At 44.8% G+C, this 16764-nt stretch overlaps 1 protein-coding gene across 1 annotated transcript in view; it reads right to left on the bottom strand.

Annotated features, from left to right (window-relative positions):
- The window catches only part of WHRN (whirlin), a 101823-nt gene that overhangs the window by 45969 nt on the left and 39090 nt on the right, over window positions 1-16764 (bottom strand). Inside the window, exons 3-5 of the mRNA XM_044268525.1 lie at window positions 6420-6638; window positions 5970-6095; window positions 3468-3673 (exon numbers count right to left, since the gene is read on the bottom strand). Coding sequence (XP_044124460.1) covers window positions 3468-3673; window positions 5970-6095; window positions 6420-6638 — 551 coding nt within the window. The remainder of the gene's footprint in view (window positions 1-3467; window positions 3674-5969; window positions 6096-6419; window positions 6639-16764) is intronic.

Genomic DNA, 16764 nt, shown 5'->3' with positions numbered 1-16764 from the left:
CACCGTCATTGCTGCGGCCCCCACTCCCACCACTCTCCCCTGCGAGTTGCCGCATGCTGCACATGGCGAATAAGTGTTTTACAATAAACTCCACCAGTAAAATAGAAACGGCATCTATAAGAGATAATTGGGGTGCTGGCGGAAATATACAAATGAGTACAGACAATGCCAAACACCCCTCTTGAAAGATAATGGTAACGCCCCTTAGCCGCTGGGGGCGTGATATTTTCCAGAAAATATTTCCCTCCAGCACTAGATGATGTCTCCTCTCTGTGCAGGCCAATTTTACAGATAGTTAATGAACGCAGATAACATCTAGACAATAACCGCAGCAGCGTCTCTTTCAGCGTGATTATTCCTCTAAATGGACGCACGTAACCATGTCACAAAGTGCTTACCTATGGTTTCTGAGTGAGATCTCCCGGATAACTGCACCATTTATTCCCCTGGGTGTGCGCATCGCCTATAAACCTACGTTATAAATGTCTCCGTTTCCAACTCATTTAGCAATGCATTTGTTATAGGCCTCTAAAGCATGCTAGGTATTACTTGTTATTCCAGCTGGGTGTTCACACCTTCCACCGAGCAGTTTATTTGTGGTAAAGGGATTAGGTTAAAAAATTGGCATGGGGGCGCCGTTTTAGTTTTCGCCTCAGGCAGCAGAAAGGCTAGGTGCACCCCTGGTAAGGGGCACTACCATTCTTACACCTAGCTACTGTCTCTAATGGCTAGCAGACAGGGGCAGATTGGCCATAGACCTTACAGGGAAATTTAGCGGTGGGCCATCTGGACCCTCCTCATGGCCGGACAGTGGAAATTTTTAGGGATGTATTTTGTGCTGCTGGCAGTATTTTGTGACGGACTGCTCTGTTGGGGTGGTATAATATGCCACAATATGGTATTGCTGGTACAATTTGGACCTGACTACAAAATTGCGACAAGAATAGGACATGTTTTATTTTTTTCAGGAACGGAACTGCGGACCTGGAAGGGCAGATCCGCATTTCCGGATCCGGACAGCACATAGTGTGGCCCTATAGAAATGAATGGGTCCGCAATTCCGTTCCGCAAAATGCGGAACAGAATTGCGGACGTGTAAATGGAGCCTAACAGTACCAGAACCTCTAAAAAGTCCAGTAACCAGACTGAATTCAGAGATTAGCACAGCAGAGAGAGAGAAAAAAAAAGTATTCACGTTTACCTGCCAGTTTACCCTTAGCCTGCTGGAGCCAAGAGAAAGATCAAGTATTGTTTGGATGACACAAGTTTATTGCAAGTTTATTCAAGTAAAACCGTTGAACTTTACCAAGTCTGGACTCCGCCAACTACAACTCCTTTGTTGCTATGGAGCCTAACCCCAGGGAGCAACAGTATCCAGGTAGGAGCACCGTGACACAAACTATTAAGGCTGCATCATCACTCGGCATTCCTAAACACTGGGACTCGATCGTCCCTGGGGGGGTCGCCAGGTGCAGTTAAATTAAGTTATCTCCTATCCACAGGATAGGAGATAACTATAAGATCAGTGGGGGCCCTGTATCCCCTGCTGCCCCCGGAAAGGAACGGAGCGCTCTGTCGAGCATGCATGCAGTCGCTCGAGTCATTTTTATGGAAATTCTGGAGGAACGCCCGTAGAAATGAATGGTGCGGCCAGTCGCTCTGTTTATTTCAGAGGGGGTATGGTGTCCAACCACTCTAATAGTTATCCCCTATACTTTGGATAGGGAATAACTTAATCTAACCGGAATACCCCTTTAATTCTCTTAGCAGTCCTAAACAATCACCAGCTTTATAAGGCTTGTCTATTTTTGGGGTGGTTGCAATCCTTATCAATGGGGGTGTCCAAGATTAGAAAAATGGTCTGCAGTTTTTTTTGTTTGTTTTTTTAACAAACACAGCGCCACTCTTGTCTATGGGTTGTGGCTGGTATTGCGGCTCAGCTCCATTTATTTTAACAATTTGTGGACATTTGCAAAGTACCCTACTTTATAGAGGTCTGTCTTAGTAATAGATTTTCTTTAAAGTGCAACTCCAGTCTGCCCAGTGCAATACATGGTTGGCCATTCATTTGAATGGCCGCCATATAATACTACATCTTCCCAGGAGCGAGGTCTGTAGGGGAAGTGTATGAGCCGTTAGTTAAAATGCCAGACCAGCAGGAGCCCAGCCTGCATCTGGAGGTGACTTAGTGAGACCGCCCCTTTAATCAGGAGCTCTCCCCTCTCCTGACCTGTCGGATTTAGCAACTACTTGCATCCCCATGCAATAGCATTTGTAGATCATCTATTCTTATGACTCCATGTTGTGCCGTTCCTTTATTATTCCTGCTGGACGCTATGAATGAATTGCTAGCCGTTTGCAATGAAGGTCCAGATGGGTGTTACCAGTTTAGGAAGTGTCCCTGTACAGTAAAACACTGGCAACACTGATTGGATAGTGAATGGGAATCCGATGGTGTCCGGCTATGCCAGATATGGGAAGTCCAGTAGTCTGCTTCTCTTCCAGAACAGACTACCAGATTCATCAAAAGGAGATGTGAACCTAGCCTTAATCTGAAATAGCAGCTGAAAGGACAGATATGCATTAATGTAAACAGTATAAGGCTACATTCACACGACCATAGTGTTTTGCGGATCCGCAAAACACGGATGCTGGTGCAATTTGCAGATACGGACAAGAATAGGACATGCTCTATCTTTTTTGCGGGGCCACGGAACGGAACTACGGATGCAGACAGCTCACGGTGTGCTGTCCGCATCTTTTGTGGCCCCATTGAAATGAATGGTTCCGCACCCGTTCAGCAAAATTGCGGAAGAGATGCGGACTCTTTCATACGGTCGTGTGAATGTAGCCTTATACTAATTGGATAGTGTCAGACTGGGCAGGAACACCACCCCAACTGGCCATACCCACCTGGACCTTGACTGCAAACTACAAGAAATGTATTCATAACTTCTAGTAGGGATAATAGAGGAATGGCACAATATAGTCATAAGAACAGATGATCCAGAACTGTTATTACACGGAGAAGCAATATATTCATAACTTCTAGTAGGGATAACAGAGGAATTGTATAATATAAGCATATGAACAGATGATCCAGAACTGTTATTACACGGAGAAGCAATATATTCATAACTTCTAGTAGGAATAACAGAGGAATGGTATAATATAGGCATATGAACCGACGATCCAGAACCGTTATTACACGGAGAATGCAAGTAATTAGCGGTACTCACTAAAAATGTCAGGAGAGGAAACAGGTTCTCAACTCAGGCAAATCAAGCAGTGAATCTAATGAGATACAATGAATCAGCCAGTTTTCTTCTGCCACCAACTATGATCAGAAGGTCCTGGTCCCAGCATCTGCTATAACGTTACAATAATCTAGCAAATAATCCTGATTATTAGGATTTGATCTAAAGATCTCTGACAATATAAAGTTATAGGTTACTGCTATTTTGTACCCTGTAGTTGTAAGGGGGTCTCCATTTCCTGTGTAGGAGCTACTGAGCCACTGAGTCTCATCCACCACAGTGCGAGAATGTGGGATCCGACCTACATCCCGGACAGTCATCATCAGATGTCGCGAAGAGCGAAGAATTCTGACAGCCTCATCATGAGGGATGCAGAGGAAGCTGATGCCATTTACTTCCAGGATCTGATCACCCATCTGGCGGTAGAAACAGATGAAGACCAAAAATTAAATTTTTGCATAGAATATGGTTAAACTATGTCAACTCTGCTACGGTAGTGATCAATACTCCATTCTCAAAGAGCTGTCCCTGATGTTAGCTAGTAGGGATTCATATGGAAACTGTATAAACTTTATATAAGAAAAGTTAGCAAATTTTGCATAAATCAGTCGTACAAGTGAATATAAGACATTTTTGTGAGATATTAGGGAAAAATGCCTCTTTCTCCACTTATGTGTCACTCCTTCTCTTACACCCTGCCCCGCCTACACTGATCACTCACACTCAAGTCAATGCTAAAATCCATCTTGAGAGAGCAGATAAACTATCGGCTGACTGAGGAATCAGGTTACATACTGCCTATAGAAGTCTATGGACAGGGAAGGGGGGAACAGCTGCAGAGAGAGACATGCAGAGACACTGCTACTGGATCTAGTACGTTTTCTATCTCGCCCCAGTGCTGGATTCACAGCTTCATAGCTGCTATACCAGATTCTCCTTGCTGCTGCTTCTCAGAATGGGCTACACAGAGCTAGAGGAGCATGATCTCCTCATTTTTGTTTCTCCTATTTATGGGAGACATCATAGCAGCCAAAAAAGACAATTATACCCCATGCACACGACCGTATGTATTTTGTAGGCCGCAAATTACAGATCCGCAAAATAAGGATACAGTCTGTGTTGCATCCGCATTTTTTTGCAGACCCATTGACTTCAAATGGTCCGTGCTCCACATTTTGTGGCCAAGTACAGGACATGTTCTATCTTTTTGCAGGACCGACATTCGGATGTGGAAAGTACACAGATCATCCGTGTGCTTATGTCTGTGCCGCGAAAAAGGTAGAATATGTCTGCAAAATACAGACCACGGACCCATTGAAGTCAACGGCACACAACTGTATTTTGCCGATCCGTGATTTGTGGAGCGGACGCGGATGCGGTCGCGTGTATGAGGCCTTAGAGATGGAGCCTACAGAGGGGAAACTGGTGATACATGGATACAAGCCATGTGATATACACACGTGAGAGGTTATAATGGTTTTCTGAGATTTTAAAACGGATGATCTATCCTCTGGATAGGTCACCAGTATCTGATCGGTGGGGGTCTGAGACCCTAACCCCCGCCGATCAGTTATTTGAGAAGGTTGTGAGCGCCGCGGCCTTCTCTCAGCCCCATTCACTTGACCGATGAACGTGTCGTCACTGGCCTAGGGAAAGCTGAGAGAAGGCTGCGGTGCTACAGAGAGCCGCGCTGGCTTCTCAAACACCTGATCGGCAGGAGTCCCGGGTGTCAGACTCCCACCGATTAGATACTGATGGTCTATCCAGAAGATAGGTCCTCAGTATTAAAAACTCAGAAAACCCCTCTATGCTTTGTTCACATCTCCGTTTGTTAAATCTGGTCGTCCCTTTTGGCAAAGGCGCTTCTCCAGACACTGCTGGGCACCCCCGGATCTCTGTCCCATTCACTACAATGGGATCCAGTAGGTTTCTGGCATTAATGCTGGCTGAGAAATTCCACTGCGTGCCAGAAACCCACCGGACCCCATTATAGTGAATGGGAATACAGCTATGCCGGATATGGTAAGTCTAGTAGTCTGCTTCTTTTCCAGAACAGACTAGCAGATTTATCAAAAGGAGGTGTGAACCTAGCCTTATTCTGAAGTGGCAACTGAAAGGACAGATATGCGTTAATGTAAATAGTTAAATGGGTTGTCTCACTTCAGCAAATGGCATTTATTATGTAGATGAAGTTAATACAATGCACTTACTAATGTATTGTGATTGTCCATATTGCCTCCTTTGCTGGCTGGATTCATTTTTCCATCACATTATACACTGCTCATTTCCATGGTTACGACCACCCTGCAATCCAGCATGGGTGGCCGTGCTTGCACACTATAGGAAAAAGTGGCGGCCTATGTATACTCCTATGGTCCCGCCACCAGAGAGGCCAGCATCTTTTTCTATAGTGTGCAAGCATGATCACCTCTGATCATTGCAGGGTGGTCATAACCATGGAAACGAGCAGTGTATGTGATGGAAAAATGAATCCAGCCATCAAAGGAGGCAATATGGACAATCACAATACATTAGTAAGTGTCTTGTATTAACTTTTTCTACATGATAAATGCCATTTGCTAAAGTGGGACAACCCCATTAAGGGGGCTTCCACTTTCTAAGTTTTCTGTTTTGTCATACATACCAGAAAAAAAAAAAAAAGCACAAAAAATTTGAAACGGCGAAAAACTACAAGAAGAGTCTCAGAATTACCTTAAGTCCAGAACTCTCAGCTTCGGAACCATGATCCACTCCTGTGATATAGATCCCCAGTGAATACTCAGAACCTCCACGGATAAGCAACCCAAGAGAGCTCCCCTCTCCGAGCACCAGGTTCACCTAAGGGTAAGATGACAGATTCGGTTCCACTTCAACTGTTTGCAAAATTGGACATGTGTATATGTTGGTTGGAGTTATTTACACTGAATTTAGTGTTTTCTATCTGAAATCAAACTAAAACTAGCAGAAGATCCCACCAGACCAGGCACAATCTGCTCAACAATATCTAGTGCCCATGGCTGTCTTTAGAAGAAAAAAAAAATAATTTGGTGTGAGCAAAGACTATAGGAGAGCAAGTAGTCTGAAAAAAAATAAAAAAAAAGTCACAAAAAGCAGAAAGCGATGGGTATAATGATGGTTTAGAATACAGTGTTACCCCCACACCTTCTTTTCATCCCCTTCCTGCAGTAGCTGTAGATGACTTCTCTTTTCCTTTTCCGGGACCCCCACAGATGAGTTGTGAAGGTGGGGTAACCCTGCAGGAGGTGAGACACTGCGACCTTGTGGATCAACCCAAGTATAAATATGACTAGAGACATGGCCGCCAGGGACCCGGCCTGAAGTCTGCACAGAGAGGACCAGCTTCTGAGAACCCCGCAGAGCCTGAAAAAGAGTATACACAATGCACAGTATATCGGGTGGTATATGGTATAATATCGCCAGCGATCACTGCTGATCACCACTGATGATCGTCACTAGAGATGAGCGAATCGAATCCCACGAAGTGGAATTCGATCCGAATTTCAGGATAAATTCGATTTGCCTAGAAGTCGAATTTCCTCGTGCTTCGTGTCAGCGAATCGATTTAACCTAAATAGTAAAAAAAACAAAAAAATTCTAACTTACCACCCCCATTTGCTCGCGACGGGCCGCCAGCCTCCATCTTGCTTGAAGATCTCAGCTGAAATCCCGTGCGGCGCGAGATTACATCACTACGCCAGCCAGCATGATGACGTAATCTCGCGCCGCACAGGATTTCGGCCGAGATCTTCCAGCAAGATGGTGGCGGCTGGCCCGTCGCGAGCAAATGGAGGCGGTAAGTTTGATTGAATTTTTTTATTGTTAATTTTACACTCAGATGCCGCGATCATGTATGAACGCGGCATCTGAGGGGTACAATGACGGGGGCGGCGCTATCGCAGCTCCCTGTCATTGCACCCGCTACTTACAAAATAATGCAAATTGTTTTGTGAAATTCGGCGAATCAGACAAATAGAACTTTTAAGAAATTCGCTCATCTCTAATCGTCACCATCAGTGGTGATCACTACTGATGACCGACCAATGACATTTTACTCTGTATAACATTCCACTTATGCCTACATACAGGATGATTTTGCTTTATTTTTGTAGGATAGAAAAATCCACATTCTCATATAGTGTCACTCTGAAAATGGACTATGGCACAGTCCTTCATGTTTTATAACAGTCTCACCTAAAAGTTTAAAAAAGTCACCAATACACAGAAATTCTGCAGCTCTTCCCTCGAGTTTTTAAATGAACCATTGAGCAGTTTCTTCAAAAGTGACAACAGGAAGACTGGCTATGCACCCCATACACATTCAACTCAGTGTATTATAAGGGTATCTTTAAGTGACTGATTGGTTCTCCCCTTTAATACTTTGTGTAATAGTTTATAAGTTGCCCTTGTAATGAAATGGATTACAGATAGTACCCATCCCCCATTGTGCTGATAAGACCACATTCCTGAGTGATCTCACAGACATGCCTGCTGCACATTAGAGAGGGGCTAACATGTTAAAACATTATGACCCACATTTTCTCGGCAGACTCCACCAGGCCCTCCATCTAGGTAGGATGTGAGTATGATTGCCCTATCTATCTTGTACATCCTGGGGTGTCGGTCATGTGTTATAACAGGGTAGACAGCCATGGGTTATAGCATGATTGATGGAGTCTTCACCCCATTTAGGCTACTGATGTTTATTTATTTTTTATTATTCTGTATGTGATTTCTTTAATCACTTATTAAATATATTTATTCACGTAGCCTGCGTAAGCTTATTCATTCTCAGATCTTTCGAATTCACTTTACGTTACACTCGGCCAAGCATGCATGTACTTCTGACAGCAGCTTATCTTCCCTAGATCAAAAGGATCTGGCAGCTGATGTCAGAGGAGAACTGAGAGGCCATTAAGATGATCAACTGGTCCTTCTGAAATTGGTGTGTTGCGAAAAGTCACCGTCAGCAACCTTTTAAAGGGGTTTTCAATAACTTTTTAACTGATGACCTATCCTCTGGATAGGTCACAGTACCTGATCGGTGGGGGTCAGACATCTGGGCCCTGCCGATCAGCTGTTAGAGAAGGCTCTGAAGCTCCTTTAAGCAATGTGGCCTTCTCACAGCTCACCAAGCACAGCGCCGTACATAGTATAGTGGCCGTGCTTGGTATAGCAGCTCAGCCCCATTCACTTCAATGGTGCTGAGCTGCACCTAGACTCATGACTGATGAACGTGACGTCACTGGCCTAAGGAAAACTGTGACAAGGCCGCAGCACTTACAGGAGCGCCGGTACCTTCCTAAACAGCTGATCGGCAGGGATCCCGAGTGTCAGTCGCCCACCGATCAGAGGATAGGTCATTAATTTAAAAGCCTTGAAAAAACCCTTTAAATACTTTTTTACTATAAAAATATTTTTAATGTCTTAAAATACATCATTTTATAATCTGTCCAAGAAAAATTCCATGTACTGCTGCTTATTTTGTCTCCTTTCTGGGCAAAAACTACAGCTGGTTAATATTTCCAGACAACCCTAATAAGATATTTAACCAGGGTTTATCTGCAGTCCTATGGAAAACTACAAATAACAAATGACGATATCATAACCAGTTTTGCCACATGACAAACTCATCTCTGCTTATCTCTAGCCCTTTTCATCCTGACTCATAGACCAGAATGACAGTAAATCCATAAGCACGTGAATTCTTGATATAGTCTGACTCATTAACACATGAATATCTCATGGCCTGTTTAACATATGAATAGCCAATACCTGACAATGTCAATCATGATGTGTTAATGACCAGGGCTGTGATGAACGCCATTGCCTATGTGTAAATGGTGTGCACTGCATTCTGTACATGAGGATAGACTAAAGAGCATATGTCAGCAGGATCAACCCCATTAAACCTGGCATATTGGTAGGGTTGATCATGGTAAACAAAACAAGCCCTCTATTGCCACAAACAGATTTACCATTGTGGCACAATTACGCAAATTAGGTAATTGGAGCACCGAGGGGCTTGCCTAGGCCCTTGGAGCACCACTTCACCTCTCACAAGTCACCGCTTCCCCTCAGGGCCTGATTGACAGGACCAGGCATATTTGCTGTTTTGATGCCTGGCCCTAAAATCTTGAGCTTGCTTCGGTGAGACGCAATCTTTGGCGCATGCACGGTTGATCTCAGAAGGCTCTCCCTGGTGAAATCTGCTTTGTGCAGGTGCCAATGACATCAGTCTCCTCCCAGAAGAGAAGACTCTTCACTTTACTTCTAGATAAGCATTACATGAGTACAGTACAGAAAACTCGCAGGTGGGCAGGAACTGACAGCGTCATAAGTGATTACGATACTGTGAGTTCAGGTCAGAGGAGCAGGTACAGTCAGGAGAATGTGGCCATCACATGGAGCATGTTTCCCGGACCGAACACACTTGTGTGAATGGGGATTTAATAAGTAAATTAAGTAGCATAGTGAGATAGATATGAAAGGTGAATGCCACAACCAGTGGCGTAGCTATAGGGGTTGCTGGGGTAGCAGTCACTACTGGGCCCAGGAGCCTGAGGTGGCCCAAAGACCCATGTGCCGCATAAGAAGACACTGGTATTATAGAAAGTGCATGCTTGTCAAGTTACACCTCTGGCTGGAGGGAAGGGGTTAGGTCAAGAATTTGGCATGGGGGGGATGCCGTTTCAATTTTTGCCTCAGGCAGCACGAAGGCTATGTGCACTGAGGGAAGGGGGGCCAAGCTAAACTCTTGTACCAGGGCCGTGAGCCTTTAGCTAATCATTTTCCGCTAACGTGTGCCCAAAAAAAATATATTCTAGGAACTCGCAATGCCCCTCACGGAGTACCTTGGGGTGTCTGCTTTCCAAAATGGGGTCACATGTGGGGTATTTATACTGCCCTGGCATTTTAGGGGCCCTAAAGCGTGAGAAGAAGTCTGGAATCCAAATGTCTAAAAATGCCCTCCTAAAAGGAATTTGGGCCCCTTTGCCCACCTAGGCTGCAAAAAAGTGTCACACATGTGGTATCGCCGTACTCAGGAGAAGTAGGGCAATGTGTTTTGGGGTGTATTTTTACATATACCCATGCTGGGTGAGAGAAATATCTCTGTAAAAGACAACTTTTCCCTTTTTTTTTTATACAAAGTTGTCATTTTACAGAGATATTTCTCTCACCCAGCATGGGTATATGTAAAAATACACCCCAAAACGGGGCCGTTACCGTTACACCTAGAGGCTCTGCTCTCTCTGTAACTGCTGCTCCCTCTGCACTTTGAAAGGGCCAGGTGCGATCATGCTTTCACTTCAGGTGGATTAAGGATCACTAACCTTGACAAGGTAGGTCCAGGGGCTCTGTGCACCAAGATACACCAAGATACAGCATTCACATCACATATAAGCAGGAGCGCTTAGATCAACATTTGCTGAGCTGAGACTTGACCATGGCCAAGAATTAAAATATGTATTGTTTAACTCTTCGTGGTAAAAACTCCTATGAAGAATGAAAAGGCTGATTTTTTTCTCTGCACTGCAGCAAACGTCTCCCCCCCCCCACCCCCCCCCTTTAGATGATTTTTATCTGCACTTGTTCTTTTGCAGCCAAATTAAACTACTTTCTAACCGTGTCCCGAATAGTAAGAGACGGAACATTTTTCTCAAGGGATCCTCCTGGGTAATTCATGGAGATGGGGCCCAGAAAACAAAAAATGTCATTTTATAAATTGTGGAACAAACAGAATCAGGCCTCTTTCACACATCACGGAATCACGGACAGCACACGGATCCACTGACTTTAACGGATTCGTGGTTTTTCACAGACCGTAGGGCCGTGGTGTCCATGATTACGGATCCCTCATGCACATTATAGTCTACGGGTCCATGAAAACCACAGATGCTATCCGTGTTTGCTCCGTAGTTTTGACGGATCATTGCTCAAGATGCTCTGGTAATTAATTTTTAGCCTAACAGTGTCCACGGACTACAGATGACACATGGAGAAAAAGAACCCAACACATGGATCCTTCATGGTCATGGATGAACCAGTGACCGTCTTGTAATGGATGTCATCACAGACACGTGAATGAGGACTTGGGGTCATATTGATGTTTCCATTACACAGAATCTGGTTCTAATTTTCACACTTTGAAATGAACATATGGTCCTCTAGGCCAGCGCTTCTGAAGCTGTTGAGATGTCCTTCTTTGCTAGTTCCAGATGAGATGTGGCAAGACTCCCAAGTTCCTCAGTCTCAGCAGTGCAGACTCAGTTTTCCAGGACATTACTCTTTTATCTCAGCAGACGTGATGTATCACAGATCACTGCATCCAAGAAGATATTCTCCTCTGCAGACTGGTACAAGTAGAGATAGTTAGACGTCAACGTCCTTTTTGACGTAGAGGAGACAGGAGCATGAAGAAGGTGACTGTGGCTAGCATGAACGTGCACTCTACAAGGCATGGACGTTGACCACTAATGAGACCCTGTAAGAAAACGTTTGAGAAGCCCTGCTCTAGACAATGCCAGGGTTTACATTACATCTTTTAATTTTTTCGATAATTTTTTCGTTCTAACCTCATGTACAATGTACTGCAATGAAGGAGTTGCAGCACCCGTCGGAGCACTGTTGTCCCTTTAAAGAGCCAATCGGTGGGGGTATCTAGACTCAGACACCCACCAATCTGATATTGATGACCTATCCTAAGGACCCTTTAATCTGTGACTCATCAAAGAGGGGACGCATAGGCAGTGCTTTCATACCATATAGTGGATTGTACCTAGCAGAGAACATATAGGGGGTGCAGAGGTCCAGCCATGCCCTGATGTTACAAAGAACACAAAAGCCCATAATAGACCAACTATAAATGTTACATGATATACCACGGCATCTGCACAATAATGGAGTGACATTAGGCAGAGCTAAATACTTAATAAATACTTTGCTTGGATTGACCCAGGTACAGATTATGCATGTGAACCTCCTTTGAAAATCATTATATTCAGTCAATTTATCAGTCATATTGCCATACGGTCACTGTCATATGAGTAGACCCAATCCAAGGACTAACACTAGTAGTATTCTAAATACACGAGGTCTTGTATCTGTCCAGCTGTGTATGCCCCCTGCCACTGTAAGGTTCTATAGGCTGTCTAGGTTAGGACCCCCTAGTGACAGGTTCTCTTTAAAGGGCATCTGTCAGCAGTTTTGTACCTATGACACTGGCTGACCTGTTCCATGTGCACTTGGCAGCTGAAGGCATCTGTGTTGGTCCCATGTTCATATGTGCCCGCATTGCTGAGAAAAATGAGCTTCTAGGAGCAACGGGGGTGTTGCCGTTACACCTAGAGGCTCTGCTCTCTCTGCAACAGCCGTGCCCTCTGCACGTTGATTGACAGGGCCAGGCAATGAAAACATCATTACACCTGGTGCAGTGACCAGGAACGGGTACGCTGACGACACTTTTAGTGCAGTGGCCGGGTCAGGTGGATAATATATCTTGTATTTGTCGTGACGACAATTGCAGAGTGTGCAGGGTACTATCCCAGGGCCCTTCCAAGGTGTTATAACACACGTCCCAGATTAGAAATGCCAGAGTGGTGTAATGGCCTATAATGTCTCTATTGCTTTGTGGAAGTTGTGTCACGGTGTCTCCTACCTGGGTACGGCCGGACTCCTGGCTCTCTTGCAATAATAGAAATAGAGGAATTTTGCTGAAGAAATGATGTCCAGACCTTTAGATGAAGTTCAAACGTTGCTTTACTTGAAAGACTTGCTTCCAAGCAGTATACAGCTTTGGTCTCTTGGTCCCAGCAGGTTTTGGCAATCATTGGCAGGAATGAGTACTTCTGCTTTAAATGTGGAGCTTGCAGAATAAAACGTCTGCTTGGTAGCTCTGTAACTATGGCAGGGTTAGCTTCTGCACTTATCTATACCTTCTGTTGTGTGAGGACAGACTAGCTAAGGAGGAATTGGCTTCTCCTAGGGCTCTGGACTTATCTCACAGATGGATTCTCAGGGGATGCTTTCTTCCTGGAACTCTGGAGGTTGTCTGTAGTTTCTGCTTCTTCATCCAGCAGAGCTGAAGGTGCTCAGACTGGGTATATGGCCAAGTCTCAGCCGAGACTAGGTCCTTACTGTCTTCCCTATGCAGGGGGATCTCCTGAACCCTATCACACAGCCTTCCTCTAGCAGGGGGGAAAGCTACACTGACTCTAACTTTCTTCTCCCCCATACTGCAGGATGTGGGACCAGCCCACCACTCCACAGAGGGGGAGCTAAGCTGGCATAATCCATTCCAGCTCAGATACACTAAACTGTGACTTGTACCTGCCAATGGGTTGCTGCCACCTACTGGTAACCAGGCAAATTACATGAACAATTGCATTTAACATAGTTTTATATGCACATTTGTGGAAGACATAATGTAAATTATATCTGATGACAGTATAAAGGCTCTTAGGAGATAGTAGCAGGGTAGAGGCGTGTAGTAACAACTCTGGGGTTCTGTCAATCAAAGTGCAGAGGGTGCGGCAATTGCAGAGAGAGCAGAGCCTCTAGGTGTAACAGCGACGCCCCCATTGCTCTAAGAGGCTCATTTGCATATATTGAAACATAATTTTTCTCAGCAATGCGGGCACGTATGAACATGGGATCAACACAGATGTCTTCAGCTGCCAAGCGCACATGCAACAGGTCAGCCAGTGTCATAGGTACAAAACTGCTGACAGATGCCCTTTTAGCCATAGTACAAAACTCCATCACAAGAAGGACCTTGTCATTTATGAAAGATAATGAGTCAAGCAAGACTTTTACAGCTGAGAAAACATATGCTTCTGTGTCACTAGGATCTATCATCAGCTCACATCTTGTATAAGTTATTGCACTGGTGAATAATGCAGATGATGCACAAAGCTGAAATATTAAAATAATGTCACACTCCACATTGCGACTAAGGAGGCCTTTATATTTCATAGTGGCATGTTGGTTTATAGGGTCTTTTAGATGCACATTACAGCCCAGAGAAACTAGCATCACTTGCCACATTGCGGTGCGGCATCCGAAACGCGATCGCTCCGGTAATTATTAGCAGTCATCATGAGTAAAGGCAAGCTTTAATAAGTTGCAATCAGAGTTAGATTTTCCAAATCATCAGCTTATGCACAAGTCACAAGATGAAATTCCTCAAACCCGACGGAGCAGAGCCTAATGGAACAGAAGTGTCCAGAAAAGACTTGTAATCCACAGACTGATTATAAATATGCCAGCAGAACCATCGGGGTGCAGCAGGAGCGCTTACAGAGGTCGCACTTGCGCGCCTACGCGCTCACATTCACCACACTATGCCACTTGAAAGCACAACCAGTCAGAAGATTTTTCATACACAGAAATGTTAGCTGAACCTCTCTAAAATTTGGGGGCTTATTTGAGGTCTGTATGAATTTGGAGTCTGATCTGGGAATGGTATGAATTTGGGGCAGATCTAGGGTCTGTAGGAATTTTGGAGCTGATCTGGGGTCTGTAGAAATGTGTGGGATGTTTTGGGGGTATATCTGTGGTTTGCATAAATTTAGGGGCTGATCTGGGGACTGTATGAATTTGGGGCTGCTTTGGGGGCTGATCTAGAGTCTGCATAAATTTGGGGGCTGATCTGGGGTCTGCATAAATTTGGGGGCATATCTGGGGACTGTATGAATTTGGGAGCTGATCTGGGGTCTGTAGAAATGCGTGGGATGTTTTGGGGGATGATCTGTGGTTTACATGAATTTGGGGGCTGATCTGGGGACTGTATGAATTTGAAGGCTGATCTGGGGTCTGTAGAAATTTGTGGGCTGTTTTAGGGACTGATTTGTAGTCTGTAAGAATTTGGGGGCTGATCTGGGGATTGTATGAATTTGGAGCTACTTTAGGGGCTGATCTGGGGTCTGTATGAATTTGGGGTTGAGGGCTTACTTGGGCTTTGAATGAATATGGGGCTGATTTGCGGTCCCTCCTGACTGCGGTGGCTAATGGTTGGGAAGCTACCAGTAAGGTATCACTATTTTTATTATTTTAGAACATTATAGGCAGTTTATAAAAAACCTACATACCTGACAAACCCTGTTAATTAAACTAAGGTTTGAAATTGAATCAATTTTGGGGTCTGGTCTGGGGTTTGATGCCTAAAGTTTGCTTCGGGGCTAATTATTTCTAGTTCTGTATCTGCACCCTTTGGCACTTTTATGTTGGCAGTAACTGTACTGACATGGGGTCATTGGGCAGCACTGTTGGCACAGTAATATGAGCGCATGGGTGCAGCAGCAGGCACAGTATTGGTAAAAGCTACAGGATGACAGTGTTAGAAGGGGCAGCAGGACGGGGAGTCTCTTTCCTATAGAGGGTGGGGATGGACTGCAGAAGCACTGGGACAACGTCAGAGGAGAAACCTGGATCTCCCGGGCCCTAATGTATAATCTGTAACAGGCCCCATCTACTATGTGCCATTTATTATGCTGGTGTTTTCTTATATGGCAGAGGGGGCTACATACCTCTGGGCAAAGATTTCTGTGCAATAAACTCTGTAGTCTTTAGGAGAAAACATCATGGTGGTCTGGATCAAACACAGACTCAAAGGAAAGTGAACAACTCAGATCAGTGGAGACGTTACCTGTGAGTTATTGGATTAAGGATGGGGCCACACTGCGATTTTTGTAGCGCAATTGATTGATTTTAACTGTTGCGTTACAGCACTAGAGATCAGCGCTGCAGGTCTCTGAATTGCGCCTTCTGAGGTGACCAAATGTAACTATATTGTTGGTACAGTATTTAAATATTTTGCTCAGGGCCACACTTAGGGTGCATTCACATGACTGTGGTGCCGCCATGTCCGTGTTGCAGACTGCAAACTGCGGGTCTGCAAAACACGGCAGGGGCTGTGTGAACGTTGCATGGCGGCCTTGTGTTTTTGTGAGCTTCTGGGTCCATGCCTCCGCGATGCAAAAGATAGGACATATTCTGTTGTGGACCCATTGAAGTCATTGGGTCTGGACCGAGTTTACACAGCTGGTGCCCATGTTTTGTGGTCTGCAACACTGGCACTGCAGCACCATGGTCGTGTGAATGTACAGTACCCTTAGTCTAAAACCGGTTCTGAGAATCTGCAACTTGACTATTATAAAATTCCCAATTTTACTGCATAAGGTGTTCTGATATTTCTTATACCACGTCGGGTCTGTACAGTAAATTTTGCAGCATGTCCACATGAGCAAAGGAACATATAACTGTTATGGTAGCTCTGCGCCCACTTACAGATCTGCATATTACACAACCTGCATTTTCCGCAAATAATACTGCCACTAGCAAGCTGTCAAATAGCAACTACTGCAGGGTCTGGGATAAACAGTCCGTCGCCGTTCTGTTTGGTCAGTACAAACACAGAGCCGGAGCAAAGCTGTCAGTCTAAGGATTCCATTATTTCTGCAAATCCAGCTACCAAACAAGGGCTAACAGA

Source organism: Bufo gargarizans, chromosome 9 (assembly GCF_014858855.1).
Source record: "Bufo gargarizans isolate SCDJY-AF-19 chromosome 9, ASM1485885v1, whole genome shotgun sequence".
Classification (NCBI taxonomy): Eukaryota; Metazoa; Chordata; class Amphibia; order Anura; family Bufonidae; genus Bufo; species Bufo gargarizans.
The sequence above is the reverse complement of the archived record's forward strand: the minus strand, read 5'-3'. Positions and strand labels throughout refer to the sequence as shown.